Source organism: Actinia tenebrosa, unplaced genomic scaffold (assembly GCF_029948245.1).
Source record: "Actinia tenebrosa isolate PJP-AT-01 unplaced genomic scaffold, QUT_ActTen_1.0 PGA_scaffold2__45_contigs__length_23673736, whole genome shotgun sequence".
NCBI lineage: Eukaryota > Metazoa > Cnidaria > Anthozoa > Actiniaria > Actiniidae > Actinia > Actinia tenebrosa.
The window spans coordinates 8,368,527-8,395,320 of record NW_028292579.1 but is presented as its reverse complement, the minus strand read 5'-3'; the positions used below and the strand labels follow the sequence as shown (position 1 = coordinate 8,395,320).

Genomic DNA, 26,794 nt, shown 5'->3' with positions numbered 1-26,794 from the left:
TAAAAAAAAAAAATAATAATAATAAAACACGACAGAATTTCAGGTCCTCAATTTAATAACCTTTGATCTCCTACTATCAAACCTTTACTCTGGTCACGAATTCCTTGGTCAAGCTCTGTCACAATGATTATAAGGGGCAATGTAATCACCTAAAACGTTTTCTATTTTTGTCAAATCATAATTTTTACAGTACATACCGGCTCTCCTTGTCCATTTTGCCAATCCCCTGCAACTACATGTAATACATTTTTGCATCCAAGATTGTATCCATCCGTAACGAGCACTTGGCCAGCTGACAAAGACCCATAAATTTTACATTCTTGCTGTAATTGTGGACCTGCAGCATCACTGAGGGCTTTAGCACAAGGGTTTCTGCTCAGATCAAGGTTCGAAGCCACTGTGTTAACTACGGCATGGGCCTGAAGCATGAAAATACATAAATAGCGATCCTTCTTCTACAAGTAAAAGCGTGCAAATAGCCTAGCACAAAATTGCGGATTATTTCGCCAACACCTCGAGCTCAGCATAATATTTTTTTTGAGAAAGGAGTATTGCTACCAGATAGCTAGGTTGCATCACTAAGTTGTGAACGGCTTTATAAGTTCAAACTACAGCCAGAACAACGCTCATAGTCATTAGAATATATTAGAATTAGAATATATCACCTTTGCTCTAAAAGTTATCTGCACTCGGTAAGTAAAATGCAAATTTCGTCACATTTCGAGTCGTTCAACTTGGAGGGTGACAAGTTTAACATATGTCCTTCGTATTGAACAAGGTGCTATCCTCGAAAAAAGTTGATTAGTATCATTCATTATATAATGTTAGTTTTTCAGACTGTTAAAGTTTAGGCTTCAGAAGTGAATAATAACGATGAGGTTGGTTTGAAATCGATAACTTGTATTCATTTGCAATTGCACTAAATTGAGCTTTTGTTAGGAGTAATTGTAAATTTATTGAAGAGCTGAATAAACGTTGAGCAATTGATCACATTTACATACTTCTTCTTTTGCAAGATCGCCAACAACGACCAACATTTTCATCCCTTGTGCTGTCGTAAGAGAATTTGGGTCTTCGTAAACCGATGCAGTCTCTGAATCTAAGGATGTGGCGGCAGGCTCATCTCTAATAGGCTCAATCATTCGTTCTTTTTCTTTTGTGCGTCTCCTTCCCTTTCCTCTTCCTTTTGCTCCTTCCCCAGTTTTTGCTTCAAGCTTAGCAGCTGCACCATCTGTAAAAGCATGTTCTTTACCAAATCTTGATTTCATCTCATCGTGAAAGGCTTTAATGACAGAATCATTCATGTCGACGAAATGAATCTCAGACAACCTTGAGTGAGAATTTTCTTCTGAGTATTCCAGTGCACTTTCTATCAATGTTTTGGCACAAACTTCAACAGGGCATCCAAAGATGCCAGCGCTTATTGCTGGAATAGCGATACTTGAAAACATTTCCGCTTTTTCCAATGAATTGTACACAGTCTGGCCAAGTATAAGGGCTTTTTTCCCTTTATCATGAGTTCTCGTATTGTAATATCCCAAATTTGAACCCCATCTAGGTCCCACAGCATGTACAAGACGTTTGCAAGGCAAATTCCCGGGTTTGGACACAAAAACCTCTCCATCTAAGAGATTGCCATTTATCAAAACATATTCATCGCACTCATCCTGGATTTCTTGCCCACCTTTAACTAGAATACTCTTTGCAAGTCCACCGATGTGCTTTAGACTCTCGTTGGCAGCATTGACCATGACATCGACTTTGTGTTCGGTTAGATCTCCCTTGTACAGTAAGATTGTCTTTCCTTCAGGTGTAACGAAGCTACAAATAAGTTTTGACAAGCTCTTGTTTCCATGAAAAGTATTAGAAAAACTTTGTTTGGTATCAATTGTTGGCGTGCATCGTTCTATTATGCAGTTATGTTCATTTTCCACAACTGATAACTGAGTGATCCCCTTTCTTTCGCTAAAAAAACTTTTCATTCCTGGTTGGTCCAAATCTACTTTACGATCCTTTATCTCATCGATTAGTTTTTGAACGTTTGGAACAGCCTTCTGGATCCCATCTCTGGTACCAGACACTACAACTGCACTCATTCCGTCTTCTTCCTCAGTTTTATTGATCTTCACGGACTGGTTGGTTAACGACTTTTCCATACTTTGTATTTCATCTATTTTGTATTTAAAAATAAACTTGACACGGCCAATTTCAGCATCAATGATTTTATCCAGAATAATGTTATCTTCAAAAAAGTCATCCATTTTTTCTTTAGCTTTGTCTACTTCTTCCTTGATACCAGCTATCCACAACGTACTTGCTGCTGGTTCTTCCCTTACTTCTAACAGCATCGACTGTTGGATGGAATGCTTAAGGTGTTTCCATTTCTCAGAATGAATGAGTTGCTTTTGATGATCATCAATAGGGATGCTTTGTTCTGATGTCAAATCTTTGATGAGATCAACCGCCTTTTTTGCATCTCTTCGATCAACTGCTGTCACCACAAGCTGGTTGTCAAAATTCGAATCACAATTTACAACGGCATCGATGTGTTCTTTTTTAAACTTTGTTGCCATGTATGTTTTTCCTGCTTGAGAACCAACAATACCAACTATGGATTTAGGTAGTTCAACATCCGCTTCCTTTACTTTGGAAAGAGTTTGCCAGACCATAAGGTTTCCTTCTCTCACCACGGTATCTGGTCCCCTGAAGTTAATGGTTCCGTCCTTCTTCGAAAATTTCACTTCAAGATCTTTAAACCTTGCTTGTAGATCTTCAACAAATCCACTGGAATTCAACAACTTGAGTTGTGCTTCTGTAACAGTAATGCTTTTAGTCGTTTTGTTTTTCTCGAATTCTATTTTGCTTTGTATTTCAGTATTTAAATCGTTCAAATGTTCTGCTAACTCAGATACGTCGACCTGCTTGCCTGTGAGTGTAAATGAATGTTCTTTTTCCTTGCATATTACATCCAATCGTGTTTTAAAAGATGCACATTTTTCTTTTGCCTTTTTACATGTATCCTTCCAGGCTTCTTGTGAAACGGTGACCTTTTCTGTCACAATCTGGTTGATGTAGGCAAAAACAGCTTCACAAGAGTTCTCCCATGTCTTCTTGTCCATCTTGGGGTCTGCACAGCCCAAAACAATCTCCCCTGAACCTTCCTGCCACGTGTACTTTGCTTGATTTTCCTGCAGAAGCTGGTCGAATTCTAGTTTCGGATTCTCGCATTTGTTAATGAATGCCATCGCCTCTGGATCTACTTTCTTAACTATTTCCTTTTTTCCTCCTCCAGGGTCGGCTGATGACTCACCAAGAAAGGGATAAAACGGAACCACTTTCAGCTTTGCGCCATTTATCGTGTGATTGCCTTGAACAACAGTGTTTATAACTGAAACGAGTCAAAATACAAAATAACCAATCAACCACTGTGTACAATAAAAATAGTTGAGAAACTTCAAGATCTTTATTTATATTCCCCTTTGTATTCCCCTTTACACAAGAGTGCTTTTAAAGTGTCTCATAAACTCCTGATTCTACCTGAATTGAATAGTTAAATAACAAAATATCTTTATATGATTTGAGTGATGCACCTTGGAGAAATTAAGGGTTATACTCCCAATATGTTAATGCATATTGGAATAAGGTATCATTAAATATACCAAACATTTCTTGGGCAGTAAAACATCCCGTATAAAACATCATCATTGTTTTACTTGGGGATTATAGTTACTTAAAGTCATTACTAAAGGCATAATCACTAAAATTTGCGCATAATATCAAACATCAAACAGTGAGGTGAAAAACCTATTTAATTTGGTCAAAAAAAGAAGAAGAAAAGTTGGATCGGATAGGATGTATTGAATTTTTCAAATACGAAAGTACCCTTATTTCAGATATGTATTTTCGTGATTTACTGCAATTTTCATAAACGTGCGAACTCTAATAAGTCTCTAATACCGAACTAGTTTTAGCGGTGTTTGCTTCCGTCAATCAAACTTCCGAAGTCCGACAAAAGAGGAAGCTATATGGGTCCAATATCAACAGGTTTTGACACGGTAAAACTTGTCAAATTTGCTGGGCACATTGGATACTTTGAATAGAGTAGAAGACTATTTGGGATTTAGTCATTGTAAGATAGAAGAAAGTCCGTGGATTCGGTTTGACTAAAATAGAATATTTTGTAATGCTGATAGAAGAGATACGTTTTTCGTCGAGGCAAGATTTTTTTACGGTCTAATTGAACCAGCATAAACGAGTTTTGGTCGCAAACCCCAAAGCAAGCCTCCGTCCCTCTGAGAACCAGTGTTATGGTGGCTTCATCGGCTCAAAAACACCACACAAAACATTGAACAGAGGATTCTCCATCTAAAGAAAAAGTTTGGTCTCGAAAATTTACCTTCCCCCGAGTGAGAGAAAGGAAAGAAGACTCTTTCCGTTCTCTCTCTCGGGGTTAGGTAAAGGAGACTCTGCTCGCAGGGTAACCTCAGAATGGAAATATTGCGAAAAACGTATCTCTTTCCCTACGCTTCTTAGTAAATTTGCCCCCCAAACAATATGGCGTCGGAAACCGTGAAAGGATCTATAAATAAACTAATATAAAACTCGTGTGAGTACTCTTTTATGTAAACTATACAATTTCCAAATGTCACTTGATCGAAAGTAATGAAATCCTAAAGGAAAATTTACGATATTTGCAATCTAAAAAAAACAAAAAAAAACTAGACGCTGTAGGCAGCGTTGACTGGGATACCTGGAAGGGGAGTGTAGGACCTGGTTTCAACATGCATGGAGTATTTAGTTGGTTGAGCTTCCAAAAATACTGATAAAGTAGTTCAACTGGAACTCAATCTGGAACTGCAATTCCAGTTCTGGTCCGGATTTTGGCATACGTAATTAGGTTTTTGTCCGAGCAGAAACGTGCACATTTGCAAGGGCATTGTATAGCTCGCTTTAAAATCAAAATGCTTCATTTAAAACGTAAATACGGGCTAACATTTGCTCCAGACATCTCTCATAGTTGCTATACATTTTATAATTTTATAATTTATCGATATTTTTTAATGAATCACCATTTTTTTGAAGAAAAATTAAAGGAGATCATAACGCTTCGAACGGCAAAGATCAAACCCTGGAATGTGCTTAGCAAATAATTTATTTTGCTTCTTAAATCAAATAGAATCTTAAGATAAATAGTGCTATGTAACTCATGTTTCTTTGTGGGTAGACATTGAAGCCAAAACAGTTAATATAAATACATAAATGTAGGCTATTAGAATATCTATATTGTCATGCTGAATTAATTTGCAGTATCGCTTATCGTATAAATTCTGACTTTTTAAACCCTGTTCTCCATATCGGTCTTCGCTCGTTCGTGCAGAAAATACTGCTCGAGTAGATGAATGATGAAGAGTAAACCAAAACAAGCTATTGCATATGAAGTTCATAGAAAATTCTTAGAAATAATCGCTTTGAAACCATTGGTATCTTTTTGCCGTGAAATCCTTGTTTACAAAATTGATAAATTAATATTTCTAGTTCGGCTGTCTTGAATAACAGCAGTCAAAAAAATAGAGCATGCGTAGACATAAGCCTGTGCCACGTTATCTGCTATCTCCACCCTCTCATAATCACTTGACAACATAGTGACATTGATTGACATCTGGTACATGATAATTGATTGGACTATTGAATGGTCTCTTGGGTAAGTTCCTGAAAACCTCTGGGTACTATTGCGCAACTTTTCCATTTTGTCGTGGAGAAGACAGAAAGTATCCCAGTAATCATGCACGTGAGCACGCAGAAATAGCAACACTAGCACCAACCTGGTGGTTCTTTAAAAAAAACCAGAGCTCTTGTGTTGTCTGAATCCATTTCTACGTTTTCCACTTCACCGCCACCATTCCTTGGATTGTCAAAGTAATATAACACGGTGTCCCTGGTTGTGTTTTGAGTGAGTCCTGTCACCTCGATACAGTCACATATGTTAGCATGATCGATCTTGAGGTGGCTGCCGTCAAGTGCTCTCGTGCTACACTTCTTCTGGACTTTGGATATATCTGTATGAGACAAGTACAGCGATGAATACCATTGTCAAGAAATAAGTAAAAGTGGTTGAAGATTAGTTTTTTGATTACGCCGCAAAATTAGGTTTAAGATTCCATAAATAATCACTACCTGCGGCTGAAAGCCTGGTCATTATTCATTATGATCGAAAATAAAAGACATTTTCTGTAAAGGACATAAAACACACTGGATCGTTGGATGGTTGAATGGATGGGTTATGGATTACCAGTATAGAACTGGGTTAACTTTCCCATGCAGTTAGTCAAATAAATTTAACCCTGAGGCTATTAAATGAGCCTTATAACAGTTCGAAAATACAAAATTATGAACAGCACAGATAATATTTAGTGCGCCAAGTCAACGTTGGTACGGAGTACAACTTACCAGGTGGCTCCTTAAAAGTAACCATTGCATTAGAATTACTTCCAAAGAAGATGCTCTGTACTTCCACTCCGCTGACCACTTCCATAAATGATTCGAGCCCGTCCTTGGTTGTTTTTTCGCTTATTCCCATTACTTGAAGCTTGTTTGGGTCTTTTGGGATTTCTTTAGGAATTTCTTTCAATGTCACCGTAAGCTTTGAGCCGTCAAGCTCGAGGCTTTCTTTTCGAGACACTCGCTCCGCATCTATAACAGAAGAAAAAAGCTGTTACAAATGTACTCTTTGCAGAGAATAATAGCTATAATTAGTAACTTCGGGTAGGAGACGCGCAAAAGATGGAGGGGAACTGAAAAGGGCATACGAATAACACAAAAACAAATGAGAAATTTGAAGCTTATGCATGCAATCAATACTAAATAACAAGCTAAACATTTATCAAAACTTAACATGTTTCTTCTATCATGTAATTTATAAACCAAACTTTGCCAATTAAAATTTATGTCGCGACAAGTATAGTACAAACGTACATAACTTGGTCACCATGTTGGTTTATGAAGTAAAAGAAACCAAATCAAAAACTGTTTTGTTAAATTCAATCAAGATGACAGCAATAGGATGACAAAAACAAAAACAAAACAAAAAGAACAGAAAAACAATGACAAAATATAATCAAAAACAAACAAAATCAAGAAACAAACAAACGAAGCAATACCGTCAGGAGAGTAAAATGTGATGTCAGCCAATCTCTCGTCTGGAACATGTTGAATATCCTCTATCTCTCCTCCTCCAGACCGTCGGGTATTCTCAAAAAAATTCAACAACGCGTCTTTGGTCGTTTTGTCCGAAATCCCTATAACTCTAACTACTCTAGATCGCTGTACAGGTTGTTCGGAGTCTTCTTCTTCGTCCAAAGAAGGAGTTTCCTTTGGCTGGAGTGGTTTGGTTACGGTCAGTGGACATCCGTCTAAAGTGTGTTTTCCCCACTCCAATACTTTCTTGGCGACTAAAAGCAAATACAAATAACAAGTCTTTTGACTACGAAATAACTTCTTGAAGCTGCACATAATGCCTAAGAAAATTAGTAGTTAAATAGCCATTAACAATAAATTACTGATATCAATCATTAAAAATAAAAGAAACTAATTTCATATTCCACAATTAAGGACGTTCTCGCGGGCATTGTTCGCGCGCAGCACGTCATTTGAATGCTTTCATGAGCCAAATATCAAGAAAACACGTTTTTCACTCCAAGTTCTTATAGCTCTAAAAAAAGTCAGTGAACCCCACTTTATTTAGTCTTAAGGATGGTGGGTACAGATGTCAGCGCACACTTTTACTGCGCACATTACGTAATCCACAGGGACTCCAATATTTTCAAAAATAAGGACAACAACAAAACGAAATAAATGCGTGATCATTGTTGTCATCTTTTTTTTTTTTTTTTTTTTTTTTTGTCTTTTAATAGAAATTTTTTCATGGGTGTCTGTATGGGATAGTTTAATAGTACTGTGAAAATAAAAGTGAAAGTTGTGAAAAGGAGAAAACGACGACTGGATGGTAGATTTGTCAGAAATAGAGTACCGGTGAAGCGACAAAAACTAGACGAAAAAGAAAAAGATCAAGCGGCGGAGAAACTTGAAAACAAACACAAAATATTAATTGAAGGAAGGCGAATTATTGAGTTAGATTACCTGATGGAGCAGATAAAAAGTGGGTGTAGCGAATGTAAAGAGGCACTTAAACTTCATGAAATGATGATCGACGGAAAAAAGTTTGGACTTGGTAGTTTGTTTTACATTCAATGCGAATGTGGAATTCTAAACTAGCTATAAACCACTTAGTTTCTTCTATGACAATCTTGAGGCTTTATTCAATTCTCAGTTATCCCTACAAGGTTTTCTTATTGCATTCTCTAGAACAATTTAGTGACCGTATTCTTGATCCAGTAGTTCTTGCAGTAGTCCGCCATGTTTACCATCCCATAATGCAATGCTAAACCACGTCTCTCAGGGGAGGGGTGGAGGAAATTTGTAACCATCGCTGGAAAAAAGCTTGAAATCCGATATTCAAAAAATTATAACTCCAAAAAACGCATGGCGACCCCAGTTTTTTTATTTTCTTGGTATGTTTTGTAAACACTTAAGATAATTTTGAATGTGCTATTTCAAAAATAAAAATAGTTTTTGGGTGGTTTCTTTTTTGATTTTCTGTTTTTGTCCAAAATTGGGATTTCACCTACTTTTGCGCAAAAGGAGATAAAAAATGTACTTTAATCTTTTTATTACAGTCAAACAAGCTCAAGCGTTGACCCCTAGATTCGATTAATGAAATCATTAGTCAATTATTCCATTTATACGCAATAATGCAATATTGCAATATTCAAATGAAAATTCAGTTCATTATTCGACTCGTGATGAAGAAGGTAAATCATCTAAATAACAGATACTTTCCAGCAGAAGTCCCTCTCTTATTTCATAAACATACACACTAGGTTTTGTAATTTCCATGCCTCAATTACTTGGAGGATATCATCAATAATATGAAGTTTTAGATTTACGTTCACGGCAAACGTGAAACGTCAGTTGACCAGTGAAAAATTGTTTCAAATAGCTGAGAAAGAATCGCAAAAAAGTTTAAGTAGTAGAAAAACAAAAGAATATTTGTCTTTGGTAAGAAAGTTAACAAGTTAAGTTTGCAAGAGGTTAACTTAAATACAGGAAAACGATGAAAACGTGGTCACGTTTGCCGTTTGCGGGGAGAAAAAAAGTCAATCTAAAAGTCTCTAATTTTGTAGGGAACGCTCCAGCCTTGAGCGAAATGGAGATACAGTTCCATGTCGTCGATAATGTTGAAGTATTTTCTGGACTCCCCAACTAGAAATTTTCAGTTGTCGCGAAATTGCTTTATTGGACAATCCGCTATTGCTGAGATGAACAATTCCCTGTCGAATAATATCAGGTAAAGGCCTTCCCGGCACATAAACACGGCCAAGACTATTTCTGGCCGCCATGTTTTCTCGGTATTCCGGCTGTGTTAGCATTGATTAACCAATCAACATGTCGTATATTGAATTTAAAGTTGATTGGAATTTTCATATCTTTGTTTTTGACGTTGTAAATTTCAACTGAATAATGAAATCAAAATTCGAAAATTCAAATCATTAATCGACTCTAGGGGTCAACGCGTGAGCTTCTTTGACTGTAATATGAAAAATATTTATGTTTAAGATTATTTTAGACAAAATTTCGATGTACTTAAGCCAAACACAAGGGATATGCGATTTTTTGAAGTGCTTCAAAATGCGCTCACGTCATCGGGTCTTTAATGACAATTATATCTCTTGGATGCGTGGGGACCCCCAAATATTTTTTACGTTTTTATATAGCCCCTTGGGTACTCTAAATAACTGACACAGTTTCATTTAAATAAAAATGGGTCGCGAACTGTACCCACCATCCTCAAGATAAAGTTTTTTTTTGAAAAAAATACAACAAATAACTTCTCGGCATCTCATTCACGGTCTTGTAGTTGAGGTTAAAACTGATATTCTTTTGAATATGAATATGTACCCTAAATCAGTCCCACGATGCAATGCAATGAAGCTAGACCCAGTCGCCCCCCCCCCCCCCTTCCCCCCTCCCCCTCAGTCTTGGAATGGCTAATAACATCAGTCCACTTACCATTTGGGGATTGGAATGTAACGACAGCTTGATTATCATTGAGTTCGACATTTCTGACGTCACCACCATGAGACCGACGAGAATTTTCGAAGTACATTTGTATGGCGTCTTTTGTAGTTTTACTAGATAGACCGATGACCAGAACGGAAGCACACTAAAATAATAATAATAATAATAATGATAATAATCATTGCCGTTTATTATTTTTTTGGAAATACCAATATTTCAGTACCAAAATTTTCCTCAACTCTACTAAACAACATACTTCATTGAAAATTATATAGCAATTTAAGTTCTCCTAAGACCTCGATTTCAAACCACATGAAATTTCAATCGTTTCGTGCAGTACTTGTTAAAGCTGATGACGTCAGTGATCCGCTATTTCCTTTGCACAGAGACCAAGATCTTTCGCCAGACTTTCTCGTAGCACTCTGATTCTCGTAGTATCAAGATGTAAAGAGAGGAAAGGATAAAATGTATGTTGTCTTGCCTTTATATATTTTGTCATTGTGTAAAGTCGGCCGTTATTACCTCAGAATCTTCTAGCTCTGCTTCATCGCCGGGTCTTTCACTTGTTCTATCTTCTCTAGACTGCATTTCTTGCGCTACAGTTAAACGAGCTCCTTTATATTCGTATATTCCTTTAGCAAGGACCCTCTCAGCAGCTTGAAGGGGATAAACAAATGAGAAATAAATTAGACACATTAAGAGATATGATAATATACATCAGCACACAAGCAAACGAAACAAAACACTGATGTTTAAAGTACTTTTTGACAAAAGCTGGAATTCTTCAATGACTCTTTTTTTACGAGGTGGCAAAGTTGTTTACTTCTGAAACGGGATCACACAGGGGAAAATAATTGTCACGCATAGTCACGCTATTTCTAGACATCCAAGTTCATTAAGGTGGCTGGACCCCCTCACGCTTGACCGCTACCTTCCACTTTTGGAACGCTGGTGCATAAACGTGTTTTATCCGATTGCAAATCTTTTTTGCACATAAGTCACATAAAGATTGAATTAATGTTTGATGCAATTTTCAATGAGATCGGACGTCATAACACGTGATTATGATAAAATATTTGTTTTCGTTCAGAAAATAATTTTAGCCTTGCAGAGCGTTCAACACTAAAATGCTTCGTACCACATAATTATATACTAGATGCCTCCATTTGTAGGGATTTTTGAAAAAATCTATCAAGCTAATTATGAGATATTTGAGATTATTTAAATATAGTGCATAATCTACTTCAAAACTAAACAATGGATTTCATACGGCCGAAATTAATATTTCAGAGCTATATATTCACAAAAGTTATTGCTCATTTAGTTTTACTCTGTATCTAGTTTTAAAAGGAACATTTTGAAGGTAATCGACTTATGCGATTTTGTGAAAACGTATAGTGCAGAAGACGGGGTAAACATTTGATGCGCACTTTTCATCGCAGTTTTCTAGTCAATCTTACTAGATCTTCCATTATTCTAAAATTCGCTGATCATTTCTCTCAAAACTACGTCAGGATACAAATTAGAACTTAAACTAATATTACACAAAATTGCAAGACTATTTAACTCATTTAAAGCGATCTAAAGCGAACGAGAAATACAGTTGACATACAATGACTTTTGTGAATATATAGCTCTAAAATATTAATTTCGGCCGTATGAAATCCATTGTTTAGTTTTGAAGTAGATTATGCACTATATTTAAATAATCTCAAATATCTCATAATTAGCTTGATAGATTTTTTCAAAAATCCCTACAAATGGAGGCATCTCGTATATAATTATGTGGTACGAAGCATTTTAGTGTAAAAAAGATTTGCAATCGGATAAAACACGTTTATGCACCAGCGTTCCAAAAGTGGAAGGTAGCGGTCAAGCGTGAGGGGGTCCAGCCACCTTAAACCGTATCGTTTTCTTTAGGTTATCGAAAAGGATAGGACTTTTAGAAGCACAATCCCAGCTCATAGTTAACTATGCCCAGCTTCAGTAGATTACTGAATATAATATCAATAATTACATGAGCCAGTAAACTCGAATATGATTATGGAACGCTCTTGTATACCATAGTTAATAGAGTCGTCCCCTCTATTTACTATGTGTATACGTAGACCACTATTAAACTAAGAAGCCGAGGGAATTTCCCAAACGTTTGGAGAGCGTGTTCATTAGTTCATTGACAAACACCTTCACTTTCGACTCTTTTATTATGATTTATACAGTCTTCCCCTAGAGAACCGAGCTAATTCGAACCGATATTTGAAATGAATTCAATACAAGTAATTAAGGTAGATATTTCTCGCTAGAAGAAAGTCAAAATGTGTTTTTTGCATATTCCTTATATATAGACGTGTGGACGAGGAGCCGGAAAAGATGGAAATGATTACTCAGCTTCATTCCTATTATGCTCATCGTGATGCCTCGTATTAAGAGTTAAAAGAGACTTTAGCACTTATTTTCTGTTCGAATATAAATGCAAGTCTTCTATTGTGCTGAAATAAGCCTTTGAATTCCAAATAAAGATGATGAATTATACCTGAAGATTCCTTGAATACGATCCTTGCTTCGCCTCGGTCTCTGTCAACCTCAATCTTGTCTATATCTCCACCATTAGATTTCTTTCTGCTTTGAAAATAGATCTCCAAGTCGGATTTAGACAACTCCTTTGGCACACTAAGAACACGAATGCTACACCCAGACATTTCTGAGTAAAAATCGAAGGTATCGTGGAACTGATATCTAAATATGTCCCACAATCCCGTGAAATCTATTTCTTGGAAATCTGTCTCGGGGAAATTATATGATGTCAGACGTCACGCTTCGAAGGTAAATTCCCCTAATTATTATTCACTAGTCCTGAAATTCTTTAATAATTCCTTACCAAGAAAGCCAAATTGCGCAGAAATATGAACAAACTGAATTTTTATTTGAAATAGCGTGAATAAATCCGTAGTTCTTTATTTTTTTAAGCTTGGTAAGAATTTGGTAACGGTCAAAACGTCAACGCGGGATTGTGTGACATGTTTTCTTGGAAATCAAGTATTCAAGTTCCGTTATTTCCTTGAAGCAGCAGGGAACTTTTTTCCGGGAAAACACCTACTCGAGTATCATACTTATGCTGAAGCTAAGAACACCAAACTCTGGGTAATTCAAAGGTAAGATAATCGAGGACTTAGTTTTACTCTATCGACCTCAAAATTTGGCTAGTTAAAGTATACGTCGAGTTGGCGAAATTAACATGCGAGCTTTATTCGTTATATAAGGTTTGACCGAAATCAATTCTACGATCAGAATTAAGCTTGCGACAATAAGACTCGGACCAAAATTTGGTCGCTTTAGACAAAATATGAAAGGAGAATTGTAATTTCGAATGAGAAAATGTTTGTTAAAGCAGTTTATTGCGAAGTTAAGCGATATGTAGACGACGTTTCGACGTTAGGAGCGTCAGTTATCCGAAGTCAAAAATAAGAGAATATTGAGAACTATATAGTACAGATTCAATTCCTTGTACATAAGCTTATATAGTTTTTGAATATGTATCTTATTTTTGATTTCGTGCTAATAAGGATCTAAAACACTTCTGTTTGAAGCCATGTCGTTCAAATCAACACAAGTAATAATACTTCAATCTCGCGCCTTTTTTTACAAAGTGGAAGCCGGGATGATACGATTACGAACTAGAAACCTCGTGCCGTAAAAGTCCGGTCAGTAGGTGGGTTCTTGGTGCCTCCCCTCCCTCTATGTTTTTTATTATTGTTGTTGTTGTTAGTGGACCCACCTACCCTCAGTCCGCCTAATCTTCACCCTCCCCTGTCTACAGGATATTTTTCCAAAGTTCGTTTTCAGAGGACAAAATCAAAATATCGAAAAGTCATTTCAAATATATATTTTGATTTTTAATTTTTGAATTCGAAAATTGAAAATTGACATTGATGAGATAATATTGGAATTTTGACATGATCATAAAAAATGAAAATTCAAAAATCAGGCAAATTTCATATGTCCAATTCACGCCACTAAATTGAAAAGCTCTTTGTGGAGTGTTACACGGACCCAAATTCCCCACTCTATGGAACTTGCAAACAGGTTGAATTTCCCACCCAAATCTTTAATAAATTACAGTATTTTATAAACCGAGTGTACATTAGTCATTTCGTTGTTACAAAGAACAAAATTTGAATTTTACACTGTAAACGCAATGGCCTCGGTCAAACTCCAAATATTCCTTCGTATAGACTTCACAACTAGCTTCAAGGTCAAAATGACGGATCTATATATGTAGGTTTTTTTTTTTTTTTTTTTTTTTTTTTCCACAAATATTTTATCATTTAACCAAATGATTGAAAACCGAATGTACTTTGCGAGAAAGTAAAGTGCATTGAAGCTATATTTTTGTTGACCCCCTAAATGTTTGGATAAAAAAATATGCCCCCCCCCCCCTGGAAATCCAAATAGCACCCCAACCTGTAAATAATGAAGACTACACCCTAAGAGCTACTTATTCGAATTCGCTGAAGGTAATCCAATTTTTGTGGTTAGTCCGTCGATAGACGGCTAACCATATTGCTATCGCATAGCGTGAACCACTTCCCATCCCCTGGTAGGGCGAATCATTTTTTGCATTTTATGCTGTAAGTTTTTAATTTACTGAATTTATCAGTTCATTTGACTGTTAAAGCTTTCATTATACATCTCTAAACAGTGGGATGACAGTTTTCATGGCCGATCTTGACAGCGAAATTGGAAAAAAACGGCTGACCAATTTGTGCCTTGCTGCTGTGGGGCACTACCCCTTCCCCCTGGGGTTAATTATCGAAAGATTCTGCACATGTAGCGAACGTGCCACAAATCATGTTTCCTGTCATCTGTCCAGGTCATGTTCAATACGATAAATTCCGATAAACTTCGTAACCAATGGTATGCAATTTTCACTCGTGGATTAAATCATCATATAAACCATAATAATTTCTTTTCCTCGTGGCTCCAGTTGTTACAGCAAATTTTCTGCCGTCTTATTAATCAAGTCCTGGCCCAAGTAATAGGGTCCCCTATACCTTTTGCGGGATTCGGGATTGGCCTAATTTTTTTGCGGAAAACGGGAATTGAGCATTTTTTTATACGTGATTCGGGATTCAATCTTTTTGTGTCCGCGTGAATCCATCCTTCCCTTTATGCGTGATTCGGGAATGGAAAAAATTATTTTGCGTGATTCGGGAATGTCTTTATTTTGCGTGACATCCGTTTGCTGATTTTGGCGATGACAATTCAATACTATTCTTATTGTACTCTGGCTGTCACTTAAGTTACGGTCACTATTCAATATTTCCGTTCTTTTGTGATGCTTTCCCGCACACATGACCTGATTGGCTTTTGAAAAGGGCATTTGACAACTTTAATTGAGTGATGACACGGAAGAAGATGACCAGATGCTGAATTTTTTGAAGACAACTCGCTCGGGGAGGAGCATTACAACCAACAGAGCAATATTTTAACGCAGTGTCTAAATGCCCGGCAGTCGGTCGCGGTCTAAAATTATTTACTAAATGCCCGGCAGTCCAAACTTTCACCAAAAAACGATAACTGGCTACAGCTAATGGAATCAAACTAGTCTAACTATTACGGTATATTAAGCGCTTCTTGTAGTCTGGACTGATTCGAAAAAGGATTGCAAACATCATTTAAAATAATTCCATTATTATACTTGATATTCCTAGATAAATCTGTTATTATAATGCGTGAAACGTTTTTCCATGAACTTAGAATGTAACAAAGATTTTGGTGTATTTTCCGTGATTCGAAAAAATAATTTTACGTGAAACGTGATCACTTCGATTTTTGCGTGAATGGCAATGCGATTTCAGAATTTTACGTGAGAGAATTGGCCAAATAATTTTACGTGAATGCATTTTGCTAGGGGGTATAGGGGACCCTGAAGTAAGAGCTTACAACAATCCTATCTCGACAAGATAGTCTCACACAAAACAAACTCCTTACTCATATACTGAAAACTATTTAAAAAATGATATTGAAAACTATATTGAACCTCTAAATTGGAGGATAAATGAGACCGTAATTTACGGGAAATAATCAGCCCTTCAGGGAATTTAATATAAACAAACGGCAACAAACAAACAAACAAAAAAAACGCATTGTCGGTTGTGAATTCTTCGATTGCACGTTACGTCATCGCGGCCATGTCGGTGCCATTTAACAAAAGATTTCTCATTAGCACCCATTGTTAACGGCACCACAATGGCCGCCATGCTTTTGTCTTTGGACTCTCTTGGGAATGCTTGCAATCCATCAATCAAATCAGACCCACTGCGGAATGTATCTTGAATCTCTTCCGATGATACATCGGATCAATTTTAAGATAATTCTGCCTTTTGCTCATGGGATTTTCAAATTCATTCTTAGAATAATAGAAAAACCATATCTTTGCAATAATCTAATATGATTTTATTGTGGTTGATAATGATCAACATTGTCTTAAAACTATTTCTATTTCTTTGCAATCAGTGATGTGAGATTCTTGCTATATATACAGCAGATTTGAAACTGAACAACAAAGATCAATGAAAACAGTCGTTCAGCACTCTCGTGTAGAGTGTACGCACTAAATCCGTGAACATTAATTAGTACTAATTAGTACTATTTCATACAGAATCCTTTGTTTTCTATTGTTTAGTTATCACCATTTAGTACTAAGAGTTAGTATTTGTTTCACGGGTTTAGTGCGTACACTCTACTACATATAAAAACGAGCAGCAGTGTTTATTCAAATGTAAACGCCTGAGTATTGCAAAAGTTTTTTTATAAAACAATTGGTTCGAATTTTCGATATGGCATTAAAAACCTCCAACACTAATAAAACCAAAAATTCTAAGTAAAATAATCGAAAATGTACAAAAATTGAAAGTTATAAAAACTGCCTTAGGCCCTTCTGATCATCATAATTTCTCATGGATTTACGTTTCACTTTTGACACAAATTTCAAAGTTCATGGGGAATACCCTTTCTGGATTTTACAGGTTCGTTTCCTTGGTCCGTTCTGATCACATGGTTGAACTCATGAATTATTAATGACTTTGGGAGGCCAGTAGTATCTATCTTGTCCTCATACCGTTCATTTTACTTCTTTGGACTAACCACATGCGCTTCTTGAGCACCTTTAATTTTAACAAGTAAATGCATGTTGGTGGGAAACAGATTACGCCCCCTACCATACCTTACAATACAATGACCTTTATTTACCGTTTTGAATTTTCTCAGCTAAAATAAGCTGCTTACAGACATGCCTTGTAAGATAAGACACATCTTGGTCGCCCGTAAGCTCGTGCTCTTTGCAAAAACACTTCATACTTTCCCAATTTGCTAATTTCGGTCATGTACCCTATATTATATTTTTATTGGTATTGAACTAAAATTTAAAATGTCATGAAAGGTGTCAAAAATCCCCCAATTATAGCATTTGATTATTTGTGACTACCCAACTGCGAAAGAAGAATAAGGCTCCAATCATATGTTGAGATTTAAGGGAAAACACTCGATTCCTCTTCCCGGCTGACCAACTATATTGTTAATGCTGGGATATTTCTTTTATAGTTTTCTAAACTGAAGGCAAAATGGAGGAAGAATCTGATGTTGACGAAGAACCAAGTTTTTTGGTTAAAGTAACTGGATTTTCAGACAAAACCACGAAGGATGCACTGCTTAACTTTTTTGAGAACACTCGAAGATCTGGAGGAGGAGAGATCAAGGATATTCAACTAAACAAAGATGAGGGCTTCGCAGAAATTATATTTTGGTCTAATCAAGGCGAGTCTCATCTTCTCAGTTTTTATACCTCTTTTTATACCAGTTTTTATACGAAAATTATCTTCTCGTGTTGAAAATCTCTCACTTGTGAGAGATTTTTTCAACACTCGAAGATAAATTTCGTATCTCCGTGCGCCCATGTAATATCCTCTATTTATTATATAATTACCAATGATATCCTCACACGTGAAAATAACACCATTGCGATGGCTATTCAAAAATACACGGAAAGAATTGCCTGAAAAAGCCAAAACATACTTCATTAATAATTATATAATAAACAGAATATTACATTGCCCCTTGGAGGTAGGAATTTTATCTTCTCGTGTTGAAAATCTCTCACTTGTGAGAGATCTTTTCAACACTCGAAGAAGATAAAATTGGTATCTCCGCGCGCCCATGTAATATCATCTATTTACTCACCTAAATATTATGCACTTTATTTTCCTTGAATTTTATAATTTTCCCTATATTTCTTTATTGGCATTCAGTTCATATTTTCCTTCTTATTTATTGTTTTTTTTTGTTGTTGTTTTTTTTATAAATTTTTTTCAAAATCTACAACTAAACATTATTATTTAAAATTATTTTCAACTTTCCTTCATATTATTATTTCATTGTGAATTTGTTATCTGTATATATTGTAACTTTCTTACATATTGTTATTATCTACTTATTGTAATATTTATATAATTTTAACTATAATTAGCTAACTGACCGGCAGCTTAGCCTCATGTTTATTTCAGAATAATTTTTTTATATTACCTTATGTAAACATTTAGTCTGCAAATTATAGTACTGAATAAATTATTGTCATTGTCATTGTCATTGACCATCCATCGATCCATCCATTTATCCATCCATCCATCACTCCATCAATCCACTCTTTCGTTCTTTCGTTCGTTCATTCTTCCATTAATTCATTTCTTCGTTTATTTATTTGTTTGTTTGTTTATTCACTAATATGAAAATCAGATGCTGAGACAGTCGTACGAAATGACAACCTAGAGCTGGATGGTGCCAAGTTGACGACGGCTTTGAAAAAACTTCCAAAAGAGCTCCCAGTAGACCAAAAAAGACTACATGCATTGGGTCTAAACGATAAGACTACAAAGGACGGGCTCAAGTCATTCTTAGAGGTAGTCAGCGGTGGTGAAGTTGAAAGCATGCTCTTTGGTAGTAATTCTGATTGTTTGGTTTCCTTTAAAGAAACGATCGGTGAGTTTTAAAATTCTTAAAAAGAGGAGGATAAACACATTCGTTGAGTTTAAGCAGCCAAGGCTCCGCGGGGCTTATCGTCATCCTGCTTATTAACCTTTACGAGGTTGAGGGAATAAACTGGGTCGAGTTGATATTGCAGTACACCTTGTGGGACGGCTGTTTCGTAGTGCACATATTTCTAAGGTGGCGTCTATTCTGTAACCTAAAACAGCCCCAAATTTGTTTGATTTCCTTTGAATTTTGAGAATACGACATCATAAGGAAAAATGGTTGCCATTTTTGATACTCCAATATCTTTTGAAGGAAAGAATATTTTAAAAACGAAAGTGTCATTTCACTTTACTATCAATGATCTTTCAGTCCAGAAGTTTGATCAAAGTGGCACTTATAATCATTATTTATAAACATTAGCATCCAATTCCGCATAACTAGTCTAAATGGATTCCAGCTGATATAACATAAATATACTATAAGAACAAAACAAAATCAAATGCTAACATTCGTCAGGAAAATTAATAAATGTTTTTTTAAAATTATGGAATGTAGCTTAGATATATTGTTTTAATTAAGTCAGATGAATGAATGGATAAATGAATATATGAATGGATGTATTATTGCAATTAATTCATGAACATTCATTCATTCACTGTCTAAAGAGATAATTAAAATACTCAAAAAAATTGCAGACTTCCACAAAGTGCAAAAGATGTGTAAGAACAATTCCCTCGATGACAACTTCCTAAGAATTGAAGAAGTCAAGATATGTGACTGTATCGAGGTGTCTGGACTTGCTCCCAAAACAACCAGAGATGCCATTTTATACTACTTCAGAAATAGAAGAAATGGTGGAGGAGACGTGAGAAGTTACCAGTTCGAAGACATCGATGCTTCCAGGAGAAGAATGCTTATATCATTTGAAGATCCAGAAGGTTGGTATGCAACAATGGCTAGCAATGCAATGCTTGTTTTTACTTATTTACTTGTGCCGAAAAGGGAGGGCAAAAGAAATAGATAAAGAGTTAGAGAAAACACTGCCTAGAAAATCTTTGAAAAAAGCGCATTGAAAATTTTACCAAACTTCAACTGAATTTACTAAATTGTTTATATAGATTCAAAGATTTCTTTGTTAGTTCCATAGTTGCATAAGAAAGATGCTCCTCACAAACCAATCAAATAAGTTCCCCTAAAACATTTCGCGCACAAGAAAATACAATCCGCGCATATGAATGTACGAACGCGCTATTGATTGTCCATTGATGCCTATGAATGTACACGCATATTCAATTATCGTTATTGAAAGTTGATCCGCGCTAATGATGTTACTTGTGGTGTTGATGAAAGTACATTACACGTTATTGATACAACTATTGGCACAAATGAATGTACATTTTCTGTTAATGAACAGCAAAAGGTGTATTACGCCCCAGATAATAGAACTCATTCTATTTTCAGTCCTTGATTCCGTAATAAAGCAAGATCACGTAGTAGACGATGTACATGTAACTGTCAGGCGTTACTACCCTTTCCTTGGTGAAACAACACTGACCAACCCCGCGGGCGCAGAAAAATACACTGTTGTCAAAGTAGACCCAAAAACCATGATGTTCATCAAGGATTTCCTCATCCATGAATTTGACCAGCTTCTGCAGGAAAGTCGAGTAAAGTACACGTGGCAAGAAGGTCCAGGAGAGATTGTTCTTGGTTGTGATGAACCTAAGGTGGACAAGAAGACATGGGAGAATTCCTGTGAAGCTGTTGTAGCCTACATTAACCAGATTGTGGAAGAAAAGACTACTATATCTCAAGAAATCTGGGAGCAATTGTCCAGTGAGGCAAAAAACACGTGTGCTGAATTTGAAAATCAAATAAGCATACTACATGTATTTGATTTCAAAAAGAAGGAAAATTCAATAGTATTGAGAGGAAAGAGGAGCGATGTATGTGGCCTAGCGAAGCAGTTGCAAGATTTAGTGTGTCGGGTTGAGGAGCAAATAATGATTGAAAAAAGTAAAATTTCGAACAAAATCGAACTTTCTGACGTGCAAATGGACTTGCTGATTTCTAGTGGATATGTTGATGGACTAAAGACAAGACACAAAGGCCTTGAAGTGACTGTGATAAGTGATTCCAATGATCAAGTAATTCAACTACGAGGGCTTGAAAAAGACGTGAATGAATGTGCTGCCTTTGTCTGGCAAACACTTTCCAGAGTTAAAGAAAGTGAAACGAAATTTTCCAAATATGTGGTCGGTTTTATGTGCTCTAAAAAAGGAAAAGCATTCATCACCACAAGTTTCAAGAATAAAAGCATTGAAGCAATTATTAGTTTTGACAGCACGTCTGACAGACACCTTGTGGTCACAGCAATGGATCGGTATCATATTGACAAGGCAGTGGACTTTATCAATAATGCTATAGCAGAAGAAAGCATTCCTCTTGATACAGATCAAAAACAATTGGTTGAGTCTGACAACTGGCGAGAACTCAAGCGTTCTATCCAACAGTCGATGCTGTTACAAGTTAATGAAGAACTAGCAACAAGCACAGTGTGGATAGCTGGTATCAAGGAAGAGGTTCCCAAGGCTAAAATAAATCTTGAGAGCTTTTTCCAAGATAATGTAATATCAGACCATGTAATTGACGTGGAAACTGGTCGTGGGAAGTTCCTTTTTAAATATGAACTGGCTTCAATTAAGAAGATCGAAGAATCCCTAAGGAAGCAATCAGTTAAAGTAACGAAGATAAGCGTTGAAATCGATGGCACAGTTGTGGTGTCTGGTACGAAAGAGGGTATCACGCAGGCCATTGCACAAGTTAACTTGTTGGTAAATAACATTAAGGGCCGCATTTTTGCAATAGATTCAGAAGAAACGAGAGAAGAGGATGAAGAAAAGAACTGGCTGGAGTTCCTTGATGGAGTTGCGAGTAAGCGCAACTGTGTTTTGGAACGATTCGATGAGCCAAGAGTGGATGAACTCTTCGTAGAAAGGCGTGGTCCTAATAAAGAGGCCACCAAACTCACGGTAACTGTTCCATTGTCATATAATATCTACCCAATTTTTAATTGTTCTCTTTGGTTCATTTCAAAATGTATCATGTGATATTTAGCTGGATCCCCATTTCTTGAATATATCCGTTAACCTTTTTTGTTTATTTTAATTATAACCTGGTTAAATCATATTTGGCTAAATCATTTCTTGTTGATTCGTTTAAGGTGCGAGTGTTTGCTGTAGATGACATAACAATGCAAAGTGTGGAAAAAGACATAACTTCTTTCATAGAGAGAAAGCAAGGTATTAAAATTAATTGAATACTGATAAAAGCAACGATCAAGTAGCTTGATTGGTCGCCCGCTTCGACCGTTTATCGAACAAACAAAATAGGACAAGTTATTAAGAGCGTGCCAAATTTTTCGGCTTTTTTAAATAGGTGCAGACTAGCTACACAGCCATCCCTCACAACCAAAAGTGCAAGGAAAGCCCCTTATATGAACGTTTTGCTCTATATTAATCAAATCATATTTTTCTAGTGATTTCTTGCACTGTGCTCTTGATCTGATTTTCCCTATGCAATAGACCCTTTGCCAAAATGGCGACCGAATTATGAAATAAGTTAAATTTAAAAACCAATACCAGCACTGGAAAGATCACCTTTACTTTAGTAACCCTACGAAGATTGATTGTTTCAGGTGTTATATCAACCGAGAAAGCCTAAACTGAAAATTAACAAATTTACCAGACGTTTGTATGTCTGGAGGTATGACGCTATACCGGCCCAGACATACAAACCTCTGTAAATTTGTCAATTTTCAACTTGAATTGAGTTCTCTCGGCCGATATATTTACAGTGAATTCAAAATAATATAATTATTTTGGTGATCGAGGAACTGATTTAAGTATGGGAAATCGCACGATCTCGAGTACAATAAGCCTTTTCATAGTTTAAGAATCGATTCCACTGCGCATGCGATTTTATCCCGAATTTCTCACCTTCTTTTGTCTAAACCTTCTTTTGTTCTTAATTAAACAAAAGAAGTTTAGAAATTCGGGATAAAATCGCATGCGCAGTGGAATCGTTTCTTAAACTATGAAAGGGCTTATTCGCAATTTATATTTAGAACTTTCAAAACATCACGAGTATCTATAAATTCAGAATTGTACCAGAACATTGTGCGATTTTTTGTTTATTATGCACTCAACAAAATTGAGGGATTTAATTGGGACTCTACAAAGTACAATTTGGGATTTAATTGTACTGATCTTCATGTCCAATCAAAATCGAGTAGTTTTGTTGAGTGTATTATAAGGAGCGAAATTGATATTAGTTGGTGTAATAATGTTTTATTGCTTTTATTGTTTCAGTCGTAAACAGTATAATAAAGCCAAGCCACACAATGAATGGATCAAACGTCAAAGTGCTTCCTTATTACATTTTTCTTGGTGATTCCTTAGCCGTCCCCAGACGCGGGGGAAAAGGGAGGGTCTTGCACATGCATCCATATGCGATGGAATTCATAAACAAATTCTTCCGTCAAGAAATTGATCAGCTTTTGCATGAAAGCCAACTAAAGTGCACATGGCAGCAAGGTTCAGGTGAGGTTGTTCTTGATTTTTCCAACCCTAATATAGACAAGATGACATGGGAAAATTCCTGTATAGCTGTTGTAGCCTACATCAACCAGTTTGTGACAAAAATAATCACCGTGTCAGAAGAGGTCTGGAAAGAGATATGTGAAAAGGTAAAACAAAAATGTGCATCTTTTAGAGACCAGGTGGCTATCACATGCAAAGAGAAAGAACGTTCTTTCACCCTGACAGGCAAGAAATCCAACGTGTCTGTATTAGCAGAGCGGCTGAATGATTTAAACTCTGAGATTCAAAAGAAAATAGAATTCGAGAAAAACAAAACGACTAAAAGCATTCCTGTTACAGAAGCACAACTCGAGTTGTTGAATTCCAGTGGATTTGTTGAAGATCTACAAGCAAGGTTTAAAGATCTTGAAGTGAAATTTTCGAATACGGACGGAACCATTAACTTCAGGGGACCAGATACCGTGGTGAGAGAAGGAAACCTTACCGCCTGGCAAATTCTTTCCGAAATAAAGGAAGTGGATGTTGAACTACCTAAATCCATAGCTGGTATTGTTGGTTCTCAAGCAGGAAAAACATACATGGCAACAAAGTTTAAAAAAGAATGCATCGATGCCGTTGTAAATTGTGATTCGAATTTTGACAAGCAGCTTGTGGTGACAGCGGTTGATCGAAGAGATGCAAAAAAGGCGGTTGATCTCATCAAAGATTTGACATCAGAACAAAGCATCCCTATTGATGATCATCAAAAGCAACTCATTCATTCTGAGAAATGGAAACACCTTAAGCATTCCATCCAACAGTCGATGCTGTTAGAAGTAAGGGAAGAACCAGTAGTAAGTACATTGTGGATAGTTGGTATCAAGGAAGAGGTCGACAAAGCTAAGGAAAAAGTTGATCGTTTATTTAGGGTCAATCAAAATGTGTTGTTTAATCTGTTGTGCTCAACGCAAGAGTAAGAAAAGGACTGAAACACTTGCAATGCATGCAGTCAAAATAGACCACTTTACTTTGGATGGAATGTTGTTGTTGTTGTTGTTGTTGTTTTTCATTTCAGACCTAGTGAAATTCTTTTAATTCTTGTTCTCCATATTCTTTGTCTTCTCGTGTGCAACCGTCATTAACGAATTTATACATGTCTGAAATGTGGGGGGTAAAATATTGATTAGTGATCTACATGGTTTCGGCTAACGTAGGTTTGTCGGGATATTCAGACCATTACTTTTTAAAGCGTAGCTTATACTGAAATTACCGTCGTTTGTATTGCTACGCGGCCACCCCAGACAAAAATCGCGACGTGCACTTAACAAATTTACGATGGTCCTCTTATTTACCACGATATAACGTCAAAAGTTGGTCAAAATGTTATGGACTCACGAGGCGTAAGCCGAGTGGGTCCATAACTAATTTTGACCAACGTTTGGCGTCATATCGTGGTAAATAAGAGGACATACCACACTAAACCATCGTAAATTTGTTTTTTACTACAAAACTCACAAAACTCTAGGAAATAGACTGCACGAAATCTTGCATGACGCCATTTGTTGGTATGGCCTCTTATTTACGACGTTTTTTAACCAATCAGCGCGCGAGAAAATTTACAATTGTGGTAAAATATGCAATAGACTGCCGTCAATCTAACACTTTGACGTCATTTACACGTATTTGGATCGGCCCGGTCAGGGTGGATCATAATATTTGTAAACAATCGACAAGTTTTGGCGCCTTTTGAATCGCACACGCGTGTAAATGACGTCAACGTGATTGATTGACGGCAGTCTATAATTCCTGAGAGTCACTAGGCGAGCATGCGCAGCAACACTAATCTTGGAGATTTAAATATACAATGAATGGTTTCTTTTCTATTCCAATACTCCTTTTTACAGTTCCGTTCAGTGATCACGAATAATAGTTCTAAGTCGGGGCTGGATTTTCCGCGCATAGCAAAACTATACTTTTTATCATGCGCGGCAACTCCAGCCTCAGCTTGGAACTATTATTCATGGTCACTGAACGGAACTGTAAAATTAATTTTTTTTTGTTGTTGATAATATTAGATCAGATACAGCTATACTGACTACTTTTTCAGTATTATTATGTAAAAAGCTAACCATATCATGTAGATACATGCACGAACATGCATGTAATGCCATAAATTATACCCAGCAGCTCCAATCAGATGCCATTCCACGCATATTCCTGGGGTAGGACCAAATCCTTTGCGATATAAATCATAACAATGAAACAGCCGCCATGTTGGTTGATCTAACAAGAGAATCTAACGAGGAATACTTTGTTATCGTCAACCACCATGGCTTCTGTGGCGTAACATGCACACCACGAAGCTGCAACACTTCACTTGCAATATGCAACGGGTAGTTATTATATTTTTTGTTTCTGAAATGTTAGACTAGACGCATGGCTATTCAAGCTAGTTCAAAACGCAATGACTGCTTCGCATTACAAATTGCGAAGAACATGTCACATGTATAAGCACAGGCAACCGCAGTTAGATTAATGTGAAAAGTGAAAATAAAATGGGGAAAATAATCGACTTTCATTATTTTTTATTCCAAGTCAAGATAATAAGATAAGATTTCCGCCATGACCACTACTGTTTAAAAAAAAGAAGAACTGCACCCCCCCCCCCCCCCCCCCCTTCCTCCCCCAGGACATGTTTTTCCCCTTCCACTTTGTTTTCCTAAAGCTATTTAAATTTCCTTCATGATAATTGCATGATCAAAGTGTTAATGATATATCAATAATGATAGTGATACCTATACTGACAATGATCTGATCACAACCGCGATAACAGCGCCCGCGTGCGCACTACTGAGGCAACCCCACAATGGGAAAGCTGAAGCGTCGCAGTTTTTGAAAAATAGTCAATGTCGTGAATTTAAATTAAATGGGTAGCTTAATCCCTTAACTCGAAAAAATCAAACTTCTGAAATCATACAATTTTTAAGTGTCCTGTCCTCTTTCCTTCTAATGCACATATTATTAAGACAAAAATATTTTGAAATGAAGAATAT

General features: G+C 36.5%; 2 protein-coding genes across 4 annotated transcripts in view; one reads left to right on the top strand and one right to left on the bottom strand.

Annotated features, from left to right (window-relative positions):
* The window catches only part of LOC148909162 (protein mono-ADP-ribosyltransferase PARP14-like), a 29,538-nt gene extending 16,668 nt beyond the window's left edge, over nt 1-12,870 (bottom strand). Inside the window, exons 1-8 of the mRNA XM_089034268.1 lie at nt 12,668-12,870; nt 10,657-10,790; nt 10,126-10,279; nt 7,158-7,448; nt 6,448-6,690; nt 5,823-6,056; nt 1,002-3,388; nt 198-419 (exon numbers count right to left, since the gene is read on the bottom strand). Coding sequence (XP_088890394.1) covers nt 198-419; nt 1,002-3,388; nt 5,823-6,056; nt 6,448-6,690; nt 7,158-7,448; nt 10,126-10,279; nt 10,657-10,790; nt 12,668-12,833 — 3,831 coding nt within the window. The 5' untranslated portion in view covers nt 12,834-12,870. The remainder of the gene's footprint in view (nt 1-197; nt 420-1,001; nt 3,389-5,822; nt 6,057-6,447; nt 6,691-7,157; nt 7,449-10,125; nt 10,280-10,656; nt 10,791-12,667) is intronic.
* A 316-nt stretch (nt 12,871-13,186) lies between these two features.
* LOC148909161 (uncharacterized) overlaps nt 13,187-26,794 on the top strand; it is a 16,591-nt gene continuing 2,983 nt past the window's right edge. Inside the window, exons 1-7 of one of the 3 annotated variants that reach the window (XM_089033892.1) lie at nt 13,187-13,286; nt 17,737-17,949; nt 18,925-19,167; nt 19,857-20,099; nt 20,623-22,193; nt 22,385-22,463; nt 23,532-24,595. In XM_089033892.1, the coding sequence (XP_088890018.1) occupies nt 17,757-17,949; nt 18,925-19,167; nt 19,857-20,099; nt 20,623-22,193; nt 22,385-22,463; nt 23,532-24,595 (3,393 nt within the window). In that variant the 5' untranslated portion in view covers nt 13,187-13,286; nt 17,737-17,756. Of the gene's footprint in view, nt 13,287-17,736; nt 17,950-18,924; nt 19,168-19,856; nt 20,100-20,622; nt 22,194-22,384; nt 22,464-23,531; nt 26,310-26,794 lie in introns of those variants that run through there. The other 2 variants (XM_089033893.1, XM_089033891.1) reach the window with 2 other exon arrangements.